This window comes from Doryrhamphus excisus, chromosome 7 (assembly GCF_030265055.1).
Source record: "Doryrhamphus excisus isolate RoL2022-K1 chromosome 7, RoL_Dexc_1.0, whole genome shotgun sequence".
Taxonomy (NCBI): Eukaryota; Metazoa; Chordata; class Actinopteri; order Syngnathiformes; family Syngnathidae; genus Doryrhamphus; species Doryrhamphus excisus.
In genome coordinates, this window is record NC_080472.1 from 21,090,278 (window position 1) to 21,106,849 (window position 16,572).

The 16,572-nt window shown below is 43.7% G+C and overlaps 3 protein-coding genes across 5 annotated transcripts; 2 read left to right on the top strand and 1 right to left on the bottom strand.

Annotated features, from left to right (window-relative positions):
- The first annotated feature begins 182 nt into the window (after window positions 1-182).
- On the top strand, window positions 183-6,997 carry arfgap3 (ADP-ribosylation factor GTPase activating protein 3). 2 transcript variants are annotated; one of them, XM_058077643.1, is made up of 16 exons: window positions 183-360; window positions 1,358-1,476; window positions 1,619-1,691; window positions 1,778-1,909; window positions 2,548-2,628; window positions 2,701-2,779; window positions 2,877-2,939; window positions 3,922-3,968; window positions 4,036-4,190; window positions 4,265-4,396; window positions 4,476-4,604; window positions 4,744-4,857; window positions 4,933-5,059; window positions 5,237-5,324; window positions 5,409-5,533; window positions 5,607-6,997. In XM_058077643.1, the coding sequence occupies exons 1-16, from the start codon at window positions 292-294 to the stop codon at window positions 5,622-5,624; spliced, it is 1,551 nt and encodes a 516-aa protein (XP_057933626.1). In that variant the 5' UTR covers window positions 183-291; the 3' UTR covers window positions 5,625-6,997. The 2 variants fall into 2 exon arrangements, with proteins under 2 accessions (XP_057933626.1, XP_057933627.1); XM_058077644.1 differs by having other exon boundaries at window positions 2,880-2,939.
- A 192-nt stretch (window positions 6,998-7,189) lies between these two features.
- Window positions 7,190-11,479, top strand: ikbip (IKBKB interacting protein). 2 transcript variants are annotated; one of them, XM_058077655.1, is made up of 4 exons: window positions 7,190-7,829; window positions 7,914-8,031; window positions 10,605-10,826; window positions 10,885-11,479. In XM_058077655.1, exons 1-4 carry the CDS (start codon window positions 7,657-7,659, stop codon window positions 11,437-11,439), a joined length of 1,068 nt encoding a protein of 355 aa, XP_057933638.1. In that variant the 5' UTR covers window positions 7,190-7,656; the 3' UTR covers window positions 11,440-11,479. The 2 variants fall into 2 exon arrangements, with proteins under 2 accessions (XP_057933638.1, XP_057933637.1); XM_058077654.1 differs by lacking the exons at window positions 10,605-10,826; window positions 10,885-11,479 and adding an exon at window positions 9,456-10,550.
- A 2,011-nt stretch (window positions 11,480-13,490) lies between these two features.
- Window positions 13,491-15,859, bottom strand: ckap4 (cytoskeleton associated protein 4). Its single transcript, XM_058077962.1, has 2 exons — window positions 15,519-15,859; window positions 13,491-14,776 (listed from the first exon to the last, which is right to left on the bottom strand). The coding sequence occupies exons 1-2, from the start codon at window positions 15,822-15,824 to the stop codon at window positions 13,670-13,672; spliced, it is 1,413 nt and encodes a 470-aa protein (XP_057933945.1). The 5' UTR covers window positions 15,825-15,859; the 3' UTR covers window positions 13,491-13,669.
- Window positions 15,860-16,572: the final 713 nt, after the last annotated feature.

Consider the following 16,572-nt stretch of genomic DNA (forward strand, 5'->3'; position numbering starts at 1 on the left):
TAATCAGATTAAAATTCATGTTATGTATTGAACAAAAAACTATAATAAATCATATAGTTTCAAATCTGTATGAAGTAGCTCATTTTCTGTTTCCACAAGAGCGCAACTGTATTGTGAACTACATTGCCCATAATGCCGTGCGATATAAACACGAGCCCAAGTGTCATTTTTAGCCAATCACAAGCCGCCCAGGATGTTTCTCTGAAATGTACGTGTCACTTTCGGATATTGGACATCATAAATACTACTTTACTTTCATGTCTTCTTGTCGACGCACACACATTTAGAAAGATGGCAGAGCCTAGCAAGCAGGACATTTGTGCCATTTTCAAGCGACTTCGTTCCATTCCCACGAATAAGGTGAGCGTTCCATACTTTTTTGGACAACAAGGAAGTATAAACTCAGCATCTGACACGTCGTCGCACTTGGAGGAACAAGCACAGTTTATTTAATTGGAGCGGTATTCCAAGTCCAAGTCCAAGTCGACGTGACAGCTGCTGTGTTTTGTCTGAATGTTTATATACATTTGTGCTTGGAACTTGAACCGACACAAAAAACTTAAAAAGTACTTAGCTGTTAGCTTAACCGTTGGTAGCCTAGCTAGCTAAAAAAAGGCTTCACGTGCTAGCCGTGTTGCCTTATTTTGAACCGTTCTCGAAGATTCTTCATCATTGGGTACGCCGACAGTCATTAACAAAACAAATGAGCGCATTGTCACATTTTAACAGGTGTTTTCATTGTTTTAATGTACTATACTGGAATGACTTTATCAACAGCTGTTTCTTGTTCATGGCTCTTGACCGAGTTTAGTGAGTTAGCGAGGTGTGTTGAGTCTTTTGCTGTACAACGAAGGTAGCTTTCTTTAAAGCGGCTATATCACCATGGTAACTTCGATTTAGAGATCACACTGATAGTATAGTATGTGTGTATCTGTGTAGTATACTATATGTATAGTATAGTCATGATGTGCTATACATATCATTATATTGACAGTTACTATGGTACCCATTATGTCATTGGATGGTCATATCACCTCGTACTTCGGTACGTGACCAAAAAAAACCCTTAAATTATATTATGAAAGCAGGAAGTGAACAAATGTAACAGTTACTGATTGTAAAAGTACCAGATGGAGGGGTAGGATTTAATAAGCTTTGCTTCTTCCTACTCCTTTTGGACATGTGGAACTGTGAACTGATTATGTGATGCATTCAATTGTAATCTGATGCACGAGTTTTCTATATTTTTTTCCCCTTTTATGCCTTTGTGCCGTTGAGCACAAAACCCAGCATTGTCGAGCCACTTTCGCCGTACACTGCCTTTGGTGTCAATAAAGTTGTTTTCTCCTTCTCCAAGGTTTGTTTTGACTGCTCAGCAAAAAATCCCAGTTGGGCCAGCATCACCTACGGCGTGTTCTTGTGTATAGACTGTTCTGGATCACACAGGTCTCTCGGGGTGCACCTGTCCTTCATTCGGTAAGTCACATCACAAATGATGCATGTGGTGCTCTGTTTCGTTCCTATGATGGCGTTAAGTCGAGTTTCAATGCGGGTTGTAACTCGACAGAAACTGGCTGGTCGAAAATGTTTGGTAAATAACATTTGTGTGTGTCAATAGGTCCACTGAGCTGGATTTTAATTGGTCATGGTACCAGCTAAGATGCATTCAAGTAGGAGGGAACGCCAGCGCGGTAAGGGCACACGCAAGTAGCATTACCGAGCTGTACTATGTACGGCAAACACTGTCTAACGTCACTTCCTGTCTGCTCTTCTGTAGACGGTGTTCTTCAACCAGCACGGCTGCACGGCCAACGCGGCCAACACAAAATACAACAGCAGAGCCGCTCAACTGTACAGAGAGAAGATCAAGACTTTGGCCACACAGGCCACCAAATGCCACGGTACAGAGGTAATACACATATTTTATTCAGTAGCAATAAAACAAAGGCTTTCAATTCAATATATATTCTGTAATAATATTAAACACAGTCTATTAATCAGAGTCAGAATCGCCTTTATGGTCATTTTAATTGCATACAACAAAATTTGAGTGCAACTCCTCGGTTCATTTTATAGAAAGTAAAAATAAGGAAAAGAATAAAAATAAAACAAGGAATACGAATATACCATATTTTTTGGACTATAAGTCGCTCCGGGGTACAAGTCGCACAAGTCCAAAAATGCATAATTAGGTCGAAAAAATATTATTTATTTTCCAAACTACTCGACCAAAACAGACATTACGTCTGAACAGAAAAGGTGTCCAGTGTTTATGTAACATAAACAGTTTTTTCATTTAGGACTTTAGGCCAACCTATGAAAAAAAGTGCGACTAATAGTCTGGAAAATACGGTAAATATAAAGTGGCAGGTGCTGTAAATTATATGTACATCAAAAACAATAACCTATACAGTAACAAAATGCGGAATTGCAGTCACAAAAATATGTTTTTCTATTTTTTCGTGTTTACTCTTAATGTAAATAATGAATATAAAATAATAATACCACAGCATATAATAATAAATGTACATATCCTGCCTTTCCCAGCTGTGGTTGGACAGTCAGGGCGGCCCATTGAGCGCGTCACCGGAAGACAAACACGTCGATTTCTTCAGTCTCCACTCGCAGGTATACAACGCTGCTCGTTTGGCTCAACCAGCCATGGTTATAATAACAGCGCCGTTTGTGTTTTTATTATAGGAGGTGCCGGAAAATTTAGGCCAGATGAGCCTCAGTTCTGCTGCGTCAGCGACGAGAGGAAACGAGGAAGGCAAAAATGGTATTGTTGCTAGGGTCTCACTATATGCCTTTTTTAATGTGTTGCATAAGTCATGTGTGTATTAAACACTGTATTATAACAATGTGTTCAACACTAGCAGGCAACGCTGAGGACGGCCCCAGCGTGGACCTGCTGAGTGCTTCTCCTAAAGCAGGTCCAGGTAAATACGGCAACATGACCTCAAATATAAGCCAGATTATGCAATGGCCGCAAGTCCGAACATGAAAATAAGCATTATAGTGTATGTGAAAAACCATCAAATCCAGGTAGACACACCAACATCAGATATGTTCTGACCTAAAATCTTGAAGTTATGGTCCATAATATGTAATGGTACGGTCTTACAGCCGTGCAGCAAGTGCAAACGTGAACAGAAACATTGTAGCACATGCTAATACATTTTTAAAAAGGCCTGGAATCCAGGTGAATACACTCATAAATACGTCATAGTAGACCAGAGAATACATTCTGACCGAAAAACCTGGGGAGAATTAATTAATTAATAAACAACCATTCACACTCACATTCATACCTATGGACAATTTGGAGTCGCTAATTAACCTAGCATGTTTTTGGAATGTGGGAGGAAACCGTAGTACCCGGAGAAAACCCACGCATGCACGGGGAGAACATGCAAACTCCACACAGAGATGGCCGAGGGTGGAGAAAGACAAAATAAGAAGCCAAAAAGTTACCACTTCCACACAAAATAAGAGGAGAACTCATTCATTTTCTACCGCTTTTCCTCACGAGGTGCTGGAGCCTATCCCAACTGTCTTCGGGCGAGAGGCAGGGTACACCCTGGACTGGTGGCCAGCCAGCCAATCACAGGGCACATATAGACAAACAACCATTCACACTCACATTCATACCTATGGACAATTTGGAGTCTCCAGTTAACCTAGCATGTTTTTGGAATGTGGGAGGAAACTGGAGTACCCATGCGCAGGGAGAACATGCAAACTCCACACAGAGATGGCCGAGGACGGAATTGAACTTCGGACGGAATTTCGGAGCGCCTCTAGAATAGAAGCCATCTTGAAGTACCCTCTGTGGTTGTGTACATGAACGCAACTCTTTTTTTCTCTCTCTTTTGGTGATGCAAGTACGTGACTAATTTTCCTTTACCTCGACTTTTCCAGAACCTTCATCTCTTCTCAAGAAGAAGCCGACCACCAGCAAGAAAACGGTACAACAAGTCAGGCAGGTGCCACGTTATTCCCAGGACTTCACAGATTCATCATGTGCTTTCCCAGTTGGCAGCAAAGAAAGGAGGTTTAGGCGCTCAGAAGGTGAGCAGCAAGAGCTTCACGGAGTTGGAGAAGAAGGCCCAAGCTGCCGACAAGCTGCGAGAGAAAGAGGAGAACGCCGCCGGCGACAAGAAGAGCGGCGCTCCCGCTGAGGAGGCCATGTGAGAACAAGGCCGACGCTAACTTGTTGTCCTCCTCGGGGAAAACTCATCCACTTCTCTGTTCCCGTTCGCAGTGCTCCGTCCATGCGTCTGGCGTACAAGGAGCTGGAAGAGCAGAGGCGAAAAGACGAGCAGAAGCTGAAGAATCTGGAGGGGAAGAAGCGGGAGCAAGCAGAGAGACTGGGAATGGGGCTCGGCGTCAGGAGGTGAGCGGACACCAAAGACGGCATAGAGTTTGAACGCAGAGTACTCACTCTTTTTTTTTTTTTGTCTTTGCGCTCATAGTGGCGTCTCTCACTCTGTCATGTCCGACATGCACATCATCCAGCAGGAGCGCCCCCTGGCGGCCAGGACCACCAAGCCAGCACGCTTCACCGATGAGGAGGAAGGGGATGAGGGAACCCTTAACTCCGGGTAGGATGCTTTTAGGTTGAAGTCAAGGTGCCACACTGTCATGTTTTTGGCCCTTTTGTGTGTCTGTGACTGTGTTTGGAGACCATAAAGTCCTTACACGGGACATTTTAGCTCCTTTTTAACATTCGTCCTCTTTTAGGTTCATGTCACGCTACGACAAAAGCGAATCCTCGGATCTTTATTCCTCCCTATGGCGCAAGAAACCCGAGCCGGACTTCTTCCTCAGCTCCGCCATCACCTCACTAGACGAGCGGTCGGTAGCGAGCCCTCCTTTCTATTTTTGATCGCCGTGTTGTCGCCGTGGTGACTGTTTGTCGTCTCCCACCAGGCCCGCCAGCCGCAGGAAAGCCGAGCCGGTGCCGGTGGTGGACAAGGGAGAAGCTCAGAGGAAGTTCGGCGAGAACGTCAAAGCCATTTCCTCGGATATGTACTTTGGAAAACGGGACAACACTGAGGTATGACATTTGTGATACAATTGTCTCTCTAGTCAAGTTAATGCACGCGTAAATGGAGCTTCTGATTGGCTAAGACGGCCTCGCCATTCTTTGCTACGTCTTTAAGACCCCGCAGTTTGTTTTATCGTTAGCTTTAATCGTTCATGGAGGTTTTTTGGATTGACTTCCTGTTGTCAGTACGAAGCCAAGACCCGCCTGGAGAGATTCGCCGGGAGTTCTGCCATCAGCTCGGCCGACCTGTTTGACGAGCCAATGAAACCGAGCGGTACGTAACCGACTGTCACGCGCGTCTGTGTCATCATCCCCGACGAGGCACACGAGGACACTCCTATTCTTCCTTCCAACACAGCCAACTCGTACCGCTTGACTGACATGCTGCCCAACGCTCCCGACATCACGCAGCTGAAAATGGGAGTGCGCTCCGTCGCCGGGAAGCTCTCCGTCATGGCCAGCGGCGTCGTTAACACCATTCAGGTCCCGAACAAACCATCATTAGAAACCCTCTTTTGCTTGAAACAAGACTTAAGTATGCCTTCTTTCCCCTTAGGATCACTACACTTCCTGAACATCAAATCAGAAGACGAATACCGGGAACGGATTTTTCTGGAGCACCCATACAGCTAAAGGGTTGGTCACAACATTAGGCACAATTGCACCATTTAAAAACATCCAATAAGAACGCTGTGTCCAAAATTGTGCCATTAATTTGGTTTGACTTTGCAGTGCAGCAGTCTGACCAAGTTCCGACTGTAACAATAACACGTACTGTGTACTACAGGATATATACACACGTACTCTGTACTACAGGATGTAGCATATGAAGGTCTCTGCTGATATGAAGGTTATCTTTCCTCTACCCCCCCCCCAAAGTGCACTTATATTTTGGGACACGACCAAAAAATATACACTTCATACTTTCTAGTTAGTAATCATTATGAAGTACCCAGCTAATATTGCGGTAGCTTTTTTTCTTTTTTGCGTGCGTTTGCAGGCCATGCACCTTCCTCTGACTCTTTTAGGAATGTATATATATCGGACACATCTCATATTACTGCAGTTTTGCACGAGTATTTCCTATGTGTATTTAGATTTGAGACATTTTGTGTTGGAATGGGTTCACTTCCTGGTGTATGGGATTCCTAAATTGTAGGGATGCTGTTTTTTTTTTAATAACGAAGGTGGATGTTTTGAGCCTGCCTCGTTCTTTTTTTTTTTTTTTTGCCGCTTTGAGACAAGGATCCTATTTTTAATTTGGACAGGTGGTGGCACGCTTGGTTTTATTGCAATAATTACATTTAATTCAGTTATTGCAGCTCAGTGGTCACACACGGAATGGACATTAATAACAAAGTGTGCATGTTTGAAGAGTCTTTCAGGATAAACATTTACACCAAATATTTCTTCACTTTATCCCTTAAAATCCAAAGATTGTCATACCACTCATTCACTTTTATTGTGCTGTACTTTGGAGAGTAGTAGTTACCTTTTTTTTGCATTTGCTTGAAATTGCACATTACAATTTGATTTTTTTATTATTATTTTTTTAAAAGTCGGGAGGACCTCAGCATTACATATAAAATAATAATTATTGATTTGTCATAGGGACAAAAAGTAGCCATTCCATAGCTATGGATGCCTCACTATTTTTCCGTTTTCTGATTTTTTAAAAAAAATTTTATAACTTTATTGCTATCATCGATATCTCATTATTAATGTAATTAGCTTTACCAACATACATAAATGCTTAATTACTTTGTCACTTTTTGTGACAAGAGCTAGAGAGAAAAAACATGGCTGGATGTCTCACTTTTTATTGCGATGGACATTTTTTTTTATTATTACGTAATAAATATTGGTCATGGCAGCAACGTTTATGGGGTTGTGTTAGTTAGTGTTATGTAAAAGAATATCAATACTGGAATAGCAAAACTGTCAAAGCTTTGCACATTGTTGAAATGTTTATTTGGGGGGGGCATTTGAAATAAAATGGCTTACATCATTAATATGTTGTTTATTTTAGATTCTGTATAATTTATATATTTACATATATATAATTTTATATAGATTTATTTGCAAGTCATTACGCCGCAATACACGTTTTGATTTTTCAGGGGTCTTGTGTCAACACGTCTGGCAACCGCTTACGTGGCTGCCTGAGGCGTTTAATGGTCCTGTGTTAGCGTGGTAAAGCTGAGCGATTCATGATGTTTTAACACATTCCAGTATATTTAAAAAAAAATCCATAAAGCTTTTCAAGACAATGTCAGTAAGATGTTGAACATTTGTAAACGAATTATATTCATTAGTAAGATAAGAGAAAATATTAAGTCTTCCACAATCCTCCCTCCCGTTAGTGGAAGTGTTTCGAACTTCCGAGGGGTCCTGAATGCATCCTTTCTCAAGCACAACCGGGTGAAAGGAAAGAGTCACTCGAGAGAGATACAACTTTTAATTCACACTTTTTCTGCTGTATTTCGCGTTATGAACATACCCGAGAAGTTGAAGTGTTATGTTAATGGAAGCCCCTAAGGAAAACTGCTGAGTTTTTTTTTGGTTTGTTATCCTGTTCGAAGTCTTGCCTTTTGAAAAAAAGCAAAATGCCCACCGAGGTGAAGCAGAGAAAGAAAAAGCAAGGTGATGATGTTTCTTCAAACTGCAAACAAGAAGAGCCAAAAGTGAAGAATGACTATGGAAGCACTGGTAAAACAATTTTGGACTTTAAAAGCATCATGTGCGTTTTGTCGCTGGGAGTGTGTGCAGCACTCAGCTGGTAAGTCACTAAGTCACACCAAACAAAACCACAGGTTTTATCCTTTACCCCCCACACTTTATTTGTTGTATCTTGGCCTTGCAGGGTGGTGATCCAGCAGAATGAGAGGTTCTCCCAAATGGAGGACAAGTTCAGGCTTTTGCATGGAAAGACGTCAAGTTTGACTCAAATGGAGGAGCAAGTGGAAAAAATAAACAAAAAAGTAAGTTTGTTAGCCTATTGGGGCACGAATCCCAGCAGATGTTAATAAGAACTACCAAGTTAAAAAAAAAACTTTTAAAAGATCAAACATGAAAGCGGAAGAGTCAACATAACCCGAGATAGACTCCTTTTGGCCAACATAATAATTACTAATGCAACCAAAATGACAACTACACGAGCACGAACTTTAAAAAAGGGGTAAACACAACCTGGGATAGACTCTTTTTGGCCAACATAATAATTACTAATGCTACTAAATGACAACTACATTAGCCTGAACTAAAAAAAAAGGTGTCAACACAACCTGGGATAGACTCCTTTTGGCCAACATAATAATTACTAATGCTACCAAATGACAACTACACGAGCCTGAACTAAAAAAAAAAGGTGTCAACACAACCTGGGATAGACTCCTTTTGGCCAACATAATAATTACTAATGCTACCAAATGACAACTACACGAGCCTGAACTTAAAAAAAGGGGGTCAAAACAACCTGGGATAGACTCCTTTTGGCCAACATAATAATTACTAATGCTACCAAATGACAACTACACGAGCACGAACTAAAAAAAAAAGGTGTCAACACAACCTGGGATAGACTCCTTTTGGCCAACAGAATAATTACTAATGCTACCAAATGACAACTACACGAGCACGAACTAAAAAAAAAAAGGTGTCAACACAACCTGGGATAGACTCCTTTTGGCCAACAGAATAATTACTAATGCTACCAAATGACAACTACACGAGCCCGAACTTTAAAAAAGGGGGTCAAAACAACCTGGGATAGACTCCTTTTAGCCAACATAATTACTAATGCTACCAAATGACAACTACACGAGCCTGAACTTAAAAAAGGGGGTCAAAACAACCTGGGATAGACTCCTTTTGGCCAACATAATAATGACTAATGCTACCAAATGACAACTACATGAGCCCTAACTTTAAAAAAAGGGGTCAACACAACCTGGGATAGACTCCTTTTGGCCAACATTTTACATTTACAATACGTGATCTCTGTAGTCGCTCTTTTTGGCAGCCTTTTGTTGTAGTAATCCCAGCATATGTTCAGGAGAAATACAGTAAATATATATATTTTAAAGGTCAAATTAACACGGAAGGTACAACTGAATATTTGGCAGTATATATTTCACCAGAAGTACAAAAAAGGGGGGGTCAAAACATTAATGAACAAGGATACTAGATTACACAGTATCTATTGTAGCACTTTTTGGCAGCCCTATGTTGCGCTACCAATCACAGTGGTGTACTACCTAAGGGGCGGAGCTTGACTGAATACTCCATAAATCCCTTCCAGTGACTGCATAGTCCAACATGTCTAGCTCCACCCTCTTAGGTACCCCAAAAAGTTCAATGCCGGCTTTAGCGCTTCCTCCCTCCTTGTCTTGTGTTGCGGCTGCAGCTTGCCGCCTCTGAGGACGACCTCCAGGAGGCGCTCTCCGTCGTCTCTGTGGCCACGGGACTCCGACAGGAAGTGTCCACGCTCCACGCCGCCGTCGAGGCCATGCAAGCAGATGAGACCTCAGCGTCCGGAGACCTCCAGGCGGTCAACACTCGCTTCCTGAACGTGACTGAGACGTGGCAGGCCCGCCTCTCCGCCGCCGCCTCCGAGCTCGCCGCCCTGAAGGCCGAGGCCCGGGAGGCCCACACGGGGGCCACGGAGAAAGTGAACGAAATGGAGAGGAGGCTCAGGGTTCTCTCGGAGAAGCTAGAGGAGTTGGAGGACAGCACCAGGAGGAACGCCCGAGCGTTGGAGCGCACCGAGACGGACGACACCAAGCGAGCTCAGGACCAACTGGACTGGAACACCAAGCACATCCACAAGCTGGAGGAGCACGTCAACAGACTGGCCCGTAAGGAGGCGGAGCTTATCGTGGAGCTGCAGGAGCACATCCCGCGAGCGCGGGAATGCGAGGAGCACCTCCCCCACGTGGAGGAAGCGCTGCGCTCCATCCTGAAACTGGGCGGCGACCTCAGCGGGGCGGAGAAGCGCCTGGAGGAAGTGACGCTGCAGGTGTTTGGGGCCGAGGACAGCATGTTGAAGACTCTCAACCAAGTCGTGGAGATGAGGCAGGAAGTGGACGCGCTTCAGGCTCGGAGCAGCATCCTCAAGATGAAGAGCGAGCTTTCGGTGGTGCGGGAGGCGGTGCATGAACTCACCATGGTGCTGAGGGGGAGTCGGGACACTGACGGAGATGAGGATGATGAAGAGGAGCCGGATGAGGAGTGGGTTGAAGATGATGGCGCCGCCCAGTGATGGCGTCCATCAGGGACAAGAAGTTTCACTGTTTTTAATCATCCCGGACTTGTGAAGTATTTTTACAGGAAATGGCTCTACCTAGTGGACAAGTGGGTGAATTGCAGCTTTTAGTTCAAGCTTGGTTGTAAACAGGAAATGACTTCCAACTTAATAATTAATATTCATAAATAAAGTCAACATATTTAAAACAAGAAATAAAAAGTTAGAAAAGCTGCTTCAGGAAAATATGTCTCTTATTTCAACGCGTCAGGCTAATATTTTAGCTAAAAATATCCGTTTGTTTTTCCACAGTGCGAGGGTGCCCACTTCCTGCTTGATGATGTCAGCACAAAGCGCCGGGTTCTCCAGGTCCAGCTGGAGAGCCTGGAGCAGGAAGTCAGCCGCCTCAAGAAGTGGGCGGGCGGTCTCAACGAGAAAAGGGCCGAACGCCAGCTGAGTTTCGACGCCCTGACCGGCGCCGTGGATCAAATCGAGAAGAAGACGTCGGCCATCACGACAGACTTCAGCAACAAAGTAGGTTAATTGTTTGCATTAATTGATAACTAATGATTAATCGCTTTGTTCCTTTTAGGTGGCGTCAGTGAGAACCGACGTCCGCCGCATGGACGGGTTGCGCTCAGAGCTGGAGTCTCTCGTGACGCAGGTCTCCGAGCTGGAGGAGAGAGCGTCCCAAGCGGAGCACAACATGGTGAAGCGCATCGGCGACGTTCTCGCCGGGAGCATCGACCGCGTCTCCAACCTCCGTATGACCTCGGAACAGAACGCGCAGTCCCTCGAGCAGCTTCGCCGCCGCATCCCCGAGCTGGACGCCGCCGACCGGGACATTTCGGAGCGACTCCGGGAGCTGGAAAGCGGCCGGGCTCGGCTCATCCGAACGGTGAGCTTCGCCGGGGACCTGAAGCCTAAAGTGGCCGCCATTAAGAGGGACTTCACCGCCTTTGAGCCGCGCCTTTCCGACCTGACGCTACGCATCGGAAGCCTGGCGGAGGACATCGGGAAGCGGGGGGAGGAGGTGGCGGAGTTGAGACGCGCACTGGATAACCTCACTGCTGTGGATGACGTAAGTGATGCCACTGACCATGCTGCTCTTTTATCAGAATTTAAAGGGACGCCGCAGCCAATATGAGCAGCTACTTTTAGTTTCACCATCACTGAAATAAAGACTGACTGGGAATGTTTCATAGCGTAATTTCTTTAGGAAAAAATACATTTAATTACATTTCTAATTATTTAGCTAATTGGGGGAATTTTGTGTTAGTTTATTCAAATTGTTTATTTACTTTAATATTAATTTTATTGTCATTTTAATCATTTAATATAGCAGCTTCAGTGAAATTTAATTAGATTTAAATAAATTTTAAATAAAATTTAAAAGTAAAATAAAATAATAAAAATTAAATTAAATAATTTAAATTTTATTTCAAATTGTTTATTTACTTTAATATTAATTTTATTGTCATTTTAATCATTTAATATAGCAGCTTCAGTGAAATTTAATTACATTTAAAAAATTTGTAAATAAAATTAAAAAGTAAAATAAAATAATAAAAATTAAATTAAATAATAAAAATTTAATTCAAATTGTTTATTTACTTTAATATTAATTTTATTGTCATTTTAATCATTTAATATAGCAGCTTCAGTGAAATTTAATTGCATTTAAAAATGTAAAAAATAAAATTAATTTAAAAAGTAAAATAAAATAATAAAAATTAAATTAAATAATAAACATTTAATTTCAAATTGTTTATTTACTTTAATATAAATTTTATTGTAATTTTAATCATTTAATATAGCAGCTTCAGTGAAATTTAATTACATTTAAAAATAAAAAAAATAAAATTAATTTAAAAAGTAAAATAAAATAATACAAATTAAATTAAATAATAAAAATTAAATTGAATAATTAAATTAAGTGAAATAAAATTAGTGAAATAAATAGTTTATTCTCCTTGGGCTGCAAAAAACGTGTCAGCGAGCAACATTTATCAAGTTTCAGCTTCTTTTGATTAAATTTAAATGAAATTACTAAAAATAAAATCAATTACAGACCATTTAATACATATTCATATAATATTTAAATAATTAATTATAGAATAAAAATGTTTGTATAAGTTATTCATTTGGACACTTTTAGTAACTTTTAGGAAACCTGGTTGACTTTGTGTGTCTTTAGCTTAATGCTAATACCCCCCAACCCACACCCCCACCCACCCTGCCAATGGAAAAAAAAACATAATAATAGATTGAACGAATTCAGAAGAAGAATTCCACGTCACATCTTCCTGCTGGAAAACGTTGAGTGAATTGACTTGACAAACAGCGCCCTCTCCTGGATTTATTTACAACTGCAGCACTCTTTTGTTGTTTTTTTAATCTTTTCCTGCAGGTGGCAGCGTCAAACATTCATTCATTCATTCATTTTCTACCGCTTTTTCCTCACGAGGGTCGTGGGGGGGTGCTGGAGCCTATCCCAGCTGTCTTCAGGCGTAAGGCGGGGTACACCCTAGACTGGTCGCCAGCCAATCACAGGGCACATATAGACAAACAACCATTCACACTCACATTCATACCTATGGACAATTTGGAGTCGCTAATTAACCTAGCATGTTTTTGGAATGTGGGAGGAAACCGGAGTACCCGGAGAAAACCCACGCATGCACGGGGAGAACATGCAAACTCCACACAGAGATGGCCGAGGGTGGAATTGAACCCTGGTTTCCTAGCCGTGAGGTCTGCGCGCTAACCCCTAGACCACTGTGCCGCCCCAGTGTCAAACAACCATAAAAAAAATACATATTTACTATTTCAAGCAATTTCATGTCACAAATATGCGGTGTGGGGGCTCTACCGTGCACACTGTATTTATTAGCGACTTTTAGCTTAGCCTGTAAAATAATAATAATAATAATAATAATAATAATAAGGAAACGTACAAGTCACACATTTGTAACAATCGACCGATCATTGGCGGAGCTTTATTTTGAGATGTGTAGTGAAGCCTGGAGGTTTCTATGCAGGGTTTTGGTGCTGTGGACGCGCACGATTCCTACCTTTTTTGGTTTCGGTCGTCTTGGTGGAATTAGAAAGCAACTGAATGAAATCAAAGTAAAGTCAACAGGAGTGTTTTTATTGTAAAAAAAACATAAAAACAACAAAAATAAAAAAAAACGAGAGTAAACAATAAACAGAGCAAACTGCATTTGACTTGGAGATCCAAGGAGGAAGTTGAAACGGGCCTAAACCAGTGCAGCATGAGTGTGGAATTCACAGACGGCCAGTCCAGCTCGCTCCTTCCTACCTCCATCATGGCGTTAAACACGCCTGCAACACGCCAGTAACACGCCTAAAATGTCTCATTGCGCCCCCTCCTGGCCAAGGCCTCCAGATAAGGCGGCCAATGTCTGCGTGGCCTCCTGCAAGGCTCTCTGCATGGAGGCGATGGCCTGTCCGTGCTCCTCCAGCGTGGCGGCGGCGTGCTCCGCCTCCCCCTCGGAAGCGAGCAGCCTCCTCTCCAGCTCCTCCACCCGCTGCCCCATGAGGGAGTCCGTGGTGGCCAGCGTGTCCTGCGCCTCCCCCATGGAAGCCACGTTGGAACGCAGGTCCTCCAGGGTGCTCCTCAGGGCCTTCAGGTCTTCGCGTTCTTCTTGCTCCACGGCTACATCGTACTTGGAGAGAAGAGACTCCACCTTGGAGGAGAAGGAATCCCCGTTCTCCTCAGATGCCTTCAGACGGGCTTCCATGTCATCCCATCGCTTCTGCGTCTGAGCCGAGATCTCGTTGAGCTTCTTCTCAACATCACGTACGCCGTCCATCGCTTCGCCCAAGCCGCCCTCCAGCGTGCTGCTTTGGTCCTTCAGGGCTTGGACGTCCGTCTCAGCCGCGGACACGGACATCTTGAGACTTCCGACCGTTTCCTGCACCAACGCCCTCACCGACTCCACCTCCTGCGACAGCGACGCCACTTCCTGGTTGCGTGTCTGGAGCTCCTCCCTCACGGAGCCGATGCGCTCCTGAATGGACACGGTAGAGCTGTCGGCTTCCTGCTTAGCCGCCCTGATCTCCGCCACCGCGTCCACGATGGCGGACAGCTCCTGCTTGACTAGAGCGGGGTCCTCGATGCCGCCCAGGCGGGCCTTGAGGTCGGCGAGCTGGTTCCGAGCTTCGCTCTGAGCTTCGGTGAACTCGGCTACGCTGGCTCGCACCGAGCTGCTCACCTCCTCCAGACGCTGCTCCACCGTCTTCTCCAGGGAGGAGAAGTCGCGCTCCCGGGCCTCCTTCACCTCGCTGATGCCCTCGGAGAGGTCCCGGAGAAGGTCGTTTTGGAGCTTCTGGAGGGCCTCCTCCACTCTCCTGGTCTCCTGCTCGCCTTTCTTCACGCGGCCGATGGCGCCCTCCAGCTCCACGCGGGTGGCCCCCAGTGACGACTCCAGACCGTCCATGACGCTCCTCAGGGACCCCACCTGCCCAAACAATGACAAAGCTTGAGGGCGGCCATCTTGGCACAATAGGAAAATAGAAAATAGCAAAAGTATTGGGTCAGGGTGCTACTTTTCAACCAAGTACCACCTAAAATGACTTAATTACTATTTTTAAATTATATTTTATTCATGAAAAAATTAATTCCACGCATAAAAAAGTGACTTTTCCGCATAAAATTCAGACTTTTTTCTGATAAAATGACAACTTTTTTATCATAATAATAGTCAAATGGAGGCTTCCTGGCCGGCGTACCAGCCGTGGTACTCGCACCACAGTTTGAGAATCATTTTTTTGTTCTTGGTGGACTTGTACAAGATTATGGGCGCAAAGGTGAGGTCAGAGGTCAAAGTATTGGGTCAGGGCGCTACTTTTCAACCAAGTACCACCTAAAATGACTTCATTACTATTTTTAAATTATATTTTATTCATGAAAAAATTAATTCCACGCATAAAAAAGTGACTTTTCTGCATAAAATTCTGACTTTTTTCTGATAAAATGACAACTTTTTTATCATAATAATAGTCAAATGGAGGCTTCCTGGCCGGCGTACCAGCCGTGGTACTCGCACCACAGTTTGAAAATGAGTTTTTTGTTCTTGGTGGACTTTTGGAGCAAAGGTGAGGTCAGAGGTCAAGCTCTTCCACACCACACTAAGTTCTAAGTTCTTTAATGGCCCTCCAGAAGTAAAGTAAAGCAAAGCGATGACGTCACCGGTTACTAACCTGTTGGACGACGTTGTCCATTTTGCGGCTCATCTCCGCGCTCATCTGCGCGCTCTCTGCGTGTTTGGCGCTAGTTTGGCGGATCTCCTCCACCACCTTCTGCAAGTGGAAAGCAGCCAGGCCGGCTCCTCCGAGCACGGCCGCGTAGAAGAGCACAGACACCAGGCTGCCCAGACAGCTCCTCCCGGTGCGGGGCCTCTGGGACCCCGCTGTACCGTTGCTCTTCTGGGGCTTCTTCTCGTCCTGCACCGGCGCTGCTGCGGCCTTCTCGCCGGTGGAGCTCTTCTGGCGGTTCTTGGCGGTCATGTTCGGGGTGTTTTGGGATGCTATGCTGAAGCTCTCTGCCGTCGTGGATGGATGGATGGATGGGGTTTTCTTGCTGGCTTCCACCCCCCCCACTGGAGGAGCGAGCAGCGTATCAGGGAGCGCGTCGTGTCTTTGCTGAGGCTTTTTGCGGTGAGGTATGCGGATGGGGGACGTCCCAACTTGGGCTACCCGGTCTGAACTTGCGCAAAAAGTTTATAAAGTTGCGGGAAACGTGAAATAATCAAACTTAGTGACCATCAAATAAATATTTATGCTCGTTTGTGTTTCAAAAATAATAAAAATCCACCAAATTTCCATAATTCTGTAAAGACATTGCCATAGTGGGCGTGGTTAAAAAGCAAAACATTTCTCACACTTTTATATTTAACATAATTAACAATTATGAATAATGTAACTAAATCACTGATGTTGACACTAAATTTATTTAAAAAATAAAATTAAGAAATTAAATTAAATTTAAAAAAAAAAAGCAAAAAGTTGGGTGGAACGGTTGTGGGCGGAGCTTAGGACTAATACGTGGCAACACATCCCATAATGCCATCTCACAACTGCTTTTAACCCTCACACTAACACCAAACTATCATGTTTTGTATCAATAACACTTCAATAAGACATATTATTTTTAAATATTTATGTGATTTAACTAATAGAAAAAAATCTGTTTTATATGTATGTGTGTTTTATTTGGATAATATACCTCAAACGTGTGTTTATGTCGTAGAAAAAA